General features: G+C 37.5%; 1 protein-coding gene across 2 annotated transcripts in view; it reads right to left on the bottom strand.

Annotated features, from left to right (window-relative positions):
* Positions 1–431: 431 nt before the first annotated feature.
* The window catches only part of LOC104234048 (uncharacterized), a 7,992-nt gene continuing 3,175 nt past the window's right edge, over positions 432–5,248 (bottom strand). Inside the window, exons 3-7 of one of the 2 annotated variants that reach the window (XM_009787537.2) lie at positions 3,662–3,710; positions 3,438–3,534; positions 1,778–1,830; positions 1,429–1,491; positions 432–1,005 (exon numbers count right to left, since the gene is read on the bottom strand). In XM_009787537.2, the coding sequence (XP_009785839.1) occupies positions 721–1,005; positions 1,429–1,491; positions 1,778–1,830; positions 3,438–3,534; positions 3,662–3,710 (547 nt within the window). In that variant the 3' untranslated portion in view covers positions 432–720. Of the gene's footprint in view, positions 1,006–1,428; positions 1,492–1,777; positions 1,831–3,437; positions 3,535–3,651; positions 3,711–5,248 lie in introns of both variants that reach the window. The other variant, XM_009787539.2, reaches the window with a different exon arrangement.

Here is a 5,248-nt window from a genome sequence, read left to right as displayed (position 1 = left end):
TAGAGTAGACTAAAGTGTTAAATCATGTATTTGATTGTTGATATTCGAAGAACAATTTTCTGTTTCTAGCCAATTTGCATTTCAGACCTATTTGGCCTTAAATGCATGAAAACTTTAGTCGCAATTCAGATCTATTTAGCTTTAAGTACATAAGAAGTATAATTTTCACTTCAGACATATTTTGCTTTAACTGCATGAAAACAATGGTTGCACTTCAAGCTTATTTGGAAAGTCCAATTTTTTCACTTCAGACCTATTTACCCTTAAGTGCAAGACTTAATTGGCCTTAAGTGCATTGCAACTTCAGACCCGATAAGTCTGAAATTGATTCTAAAGCGGATAGGCTTGCAAAATTTTGTGCAAAGCAGGTATAACTTCAATTGTGACCCCAAACTGGGCATAGATGCAAATGCCCCAACAATAAATGATCATTCAGGGGAAAAAAGAGGCGCACCCAGTATATTTCTCGAAATGCTATAGAGACACTCGTTAGTTCAACGAAGACGAAAGCAACCAGGGTTTTTCCCCACACAAGATAGACCTACGTGGGGTAAAAATAAGGTTCGAGACACATTATATTGGTCCAACATATATTCACGACCATGATCGATCTTTTAGGCACCTCCTCAGGACTTGCTCTAATTTCACCGAAGCATGACATACCTTTTACAGACTTCCAGTACTAGATGATGAAAACAATTACTACATAGAAACACAGCATTATGAATCACTGGGAGGCGTAGTATCTGCTTCAGATGATCGAACTATTGCTTCAATTGTATCCATGTCAATCGTCATAACATCCTCAACTTCAGCCTCTTCTACCTCAGTCATTACTTCATCTGAATCACCTGCACTGGCTATAGGTTCCACCCCATTAGACACTGAATTAGATAGAATTGGGGCACCGTTGGTTTCTTCTCTATCTGGTGCTGTTGCATTTTGCATGTTAGAAGATGCATTTGGGTCACTGGAGATCGTCAATGTTGATGTAACTAGCAAATTCTGCAGACAGGTAAAGCACTCATTATGCTCCAGAACTGTCATAACAGAGTTACATAACAGGGGAAAAAAAGAAGTCTATTCAGCCGCTAGCACTTCTTCAGACACTAAACTTGAGATATTTTAGAAAAAAAGGGAAACCTTTTTTCCTTTTTTCTTTTAGTACAAGTTCTCAAAAGAAAAGAAGAAAAATTGGCATAAGAGCATGCTAAAACTCCTTAAATGAAGGACCTCAGATCCAACAGTGATGGAAGTGACGACTAAGCTCAACAAAGCATCTTACACTACTTAGTACTAAGAGGTTTTCTCCAGAAAGTTGGCATTCAAGATTTGAAGGTTGAAAGATGTCGAGATGCCACATCAATGAGATTTAAGATGTAAAACTTTAAAAGCACTATAAGGGCAGAATTCACATCGAAGTCCAACCTTTTCTAGAGCCAATGCAAGCTTTGACAGCTTGGAATAAATGTTCCGTGCATCCAACAAAATCTGCTCAATATTACTCAAAAGATTAGTAACATTGAAAAACCAATATATCAGTTGTTTAATTGACAGCAATAGCAGCGACAACATAATACAAAATACACTCAAAAGAATATTAAGATTGAGCTTGCTCCCACTAAGCTGCTTAAGACGACTGCCATACTGGAAAAACACCTTTTTTTTTCATGAAATAGAGAACAAAGCTTTAAAATTTAAGGAAAAGAAAATCAGATGGAGTGAAGTACTAACATATAAAACAATCTGAAATTCATATTTAAAAAGAATGTCACACCTCACATAGTCTTTGCAACGTAAATGGAGGGCCTTCAGCAAAGCTGTTGAGAGCTGCAAAATCAAGGTAACAGGGTGATGTCGGAAAGATCAAAATCAGAGTAATGAACCACGAAAACAAGAGCTTATCTCAACTGCAACAGCCGAGCATCAAAGAAGTCAAAACTAAAAGTCAAATGTGAACATGGTATTATGTTGAAAGCTTGGTTACAAAGCCAGCCTGGAGAAAACACCATTGAAGCACCAACACTTCTGGATTTTTGGTTCAACTTCCAACTTATAAGTCTGATTTGCAATAATAACATTTTTTTGACAGGTAAATTTAGTAATATAACAAGAATTACTTTTCACGCGATTGAGGCATTACATTTTTTAAGTTATAATAATTTCAGGTGAGTGGTTTCTAGTCCAATGGGTTGCACCAGACGACCTTAATAACCATAATCGAGAGATAAGTAGATGAGTGAAAACTCTTGAAATTATGATATTGAAACAGATGCATGAGACTTGCTAGTAGAGAAGAGAGTAACAACACGAATACGAAAACTGTTCTTTGTTTATGTTCTTCATGAGACAAACCATAACCCGCTACTGGAATGCAGAAAAGGGGAGGCAAAGATACTTTTAACAGTAAGATCACCATTAAGAAAATATGGAAAATATTCATTTAGATGTAACTATATCATCATAATACATGGTGGTTCATGAAGCAGGCACACAATCCAAAATATAGTTTATGAGGTAAGCTTTTCTCAGGAACTCTTTAAGTAAAGCGGTAAGCTTTTAGCCTTGCTGGTTATTGCGTTGTTGTTGGTATCTTTCTGAATTCCTTTGCTGTTACTGATATACCGGAAACAACCTCATCTTGTGCCGAGGGTCTACCGGAAACAGCCTCTTTACTCCTCCAGTGTAGGGGTAAGGTCTGCGTACACACTACACTCCCCAGACCCCACTTGTGAGATCTGATCTCACTGGGTTGTTGTTGTTGTTGAACATGCTAAGAGATTAAAAAAAAAATTGACTAAGTACCAATATGCAAATAGACTTGTTTGACCATTTCATATCAACCTACCAAGATGAGGATTATTTTGCCCCTCTTACTCAACTTCTACCTTTTTTTCTCAATTCAACCTATCTTTTTGACGAGCCGAGGGTCTATCAGAAACACCTCTCTATCTCCATAAGGTAGGGATAAAGTTTGCGTATACACTACTCTCCCATGACCCCACATGTGGAATTACACCAAGTTTGTTGTTGTTGTAACCTATCTTTTTGACATCACATTCCCTCCCTATTGCCAAAGAGCACATCTTAAAGCATCTATACCTAACATGCTATCAAGAAGCGAGTCCCAAGCTAAACACTTGAAACAATCAAATATGCAAACACATGTTATACAGCTGGCCAACACAAACAGAACAATCAAGTTCTTTTGATAACAGAACAATCAATTTTAAAAGAGCCTTACACTTCTACGGCATGTGAATTTTCTTTTTGCTTCAAGTAATGACACAAAAAAGGACAATATAGGAATGCATTGTAGGATATCATCATGATATTATGTGTCATCTTATAGAATTGGTACAATCAAACCATGCTAACTGCCCCTTATGTCAAAGGAGAACAACAGAGATAGGTAAGGCAAATGACAGCGGAAATACCATCATCCAACCTTTTCACCAACTCGGGAAAGCTCTCTCCTAAACAAGATTGTTGCTGTTCGGTAGTCATTTTTGCCTCTGGATAGTCTGACAGGACCTTTAGTAAAGAATTCAAGTGTGTTTGAAAGTTAATACACATTACGAGAAATATCAACCAGCATAAATTGGAAACGTCACTTTTAAGAAGCTGCCATATGCTGACAACTTGGCATACCTCCCCATACCTGCTTAAGATGGAATGACAGCATGCCCTTGAGTTTGTCCCAGTCATGCCTGAGCCGAAACACAAACAGGATAAATTATTCATGACATGGAACTTCCCAAACTATAATGCAATAGACAAGAATACAACAAAGACAACTCTTTTTCTTATACTTTATCTCCTTTGGATCAGAAGACAATTCTTTCTTCTTTCTTCAATGTGATGATTGGGTATGACCTGGGTTAGATTACTATATTTACTTCCCTAGCTAAAAGAAGAAAAGACAGTTCCACATGGAATAGCTTTTCGCAAATGCTTCAATAAGTTTTAAATTTATAGATAATGAAATAAAACCCTAAATTGGATCTATATCATAAGCTTTTCTTCTGATCTATGGATAGTTGATTGTAAGCTAGGTTGAGAAAAGAAACCCATAAAGATGCTCCTTGCCAAGGGGCGATGGGAAGAACAAAAAAAATCTTTAATAAGCTAGACAAAGATTGTCATTAAGTGGGGCAAAATAAGTTGATTCAAGTGACGAATGAACAGAAAAATTAATAACACTACTTGGATGGTGAACTGCACATGATACATGGGTGGGTCAAGGGAACTCGTCATGCCCATGGCCGCTTCCTGACAACATGTTCCATTTGGTTACAATTTGAGCTTAAAGAAATTATTATTTGGACTCCACCAGTACATCAAATAGAATATACTACTAAACAAAGGTTGCAATCAAAGATATACATAATATTAGTGCACAGAGGCGGACCCAGGATTTGAAGATGATGGTTGCACCACTATCTTTAATATAGAAGGAGGCGAGGACTTCGTCGGTAGTCCTTGGGTCTCGCTGGATGCCGGAGAACTTCCGGTGATGACTTAAGCGTGAGTTAGGCAAGAGATGAAGTTGTGTTTGAAAATTGGGGGAAGGGATTCTAAGTTTTGTACTTTGCCAACGAAAGGAGAGCAGTGATTTAGGGCTTTTTATAGGAGGGGTTTAATCAAAGAAAAACGGGATTGGTGAGTTTGGTTTTGGGGGGGGGGGGGGACCTTAAGTAAGGAGAGGCATTCAACATTCGTACCCAGGACATCCCACACATCTCAAGGTATATAAATACATATTCATTTACATACAAAAAAAAAAATTCGAGATTTATTGGGTCCGGTGACCCCCTACCATACACGTAGGTCCACCTCTGTTGGGGCAGAAACAAGATAAAAAAGAACAAAAAGAGACATGGTATCTTGTTTACTATAAACTGAGGGCTTACGACAATAATGTAGGGGTGGACATCGGTCGGTTCGGTTCGGTTATGAATATTATCGGTTTAGCATATCGGTTATCGGTTTACAAATATGATAAACCGATAAGATATTACTTATCGGTTATCGATCATTATCGGTTCGGTTATCGATTTACCCGATAAGATAACTCAATCTAGAGTTAAGCAAAAAAGAGAAGAATTCACATATAGTATACTACCCAATTCTGCGTTCTAGCCACAACTAATATTTGAAGAATGTTTCATTTTGACAAATTCATGACATGTGCAATCTCAAAAATTGATACTACAACTCCACAAGCATTCCATCTCCATTTCATTGG

Source organism: Nicotiana sylvestris, chromosome 3 (genome assembly GCF_000393655.2).
Source record: "Nicotiana sylvestris chromosome 3, ASM39365v2, whole genome shotgun sequence".
Classification (NCBI taxonomy): domain Eukaryota; kingdom Viridiplantae; phylum Streptophyta; class Magnoliopsida; order Solanales; family Solanaceae; genus Nicotiana; species Nicotiana sylvestris.
The sequence above is the reverse complement of the archived record's forward strand: the minus strand, read 5'-3'. Positions and strand labels throughout refer to the sequence as shown.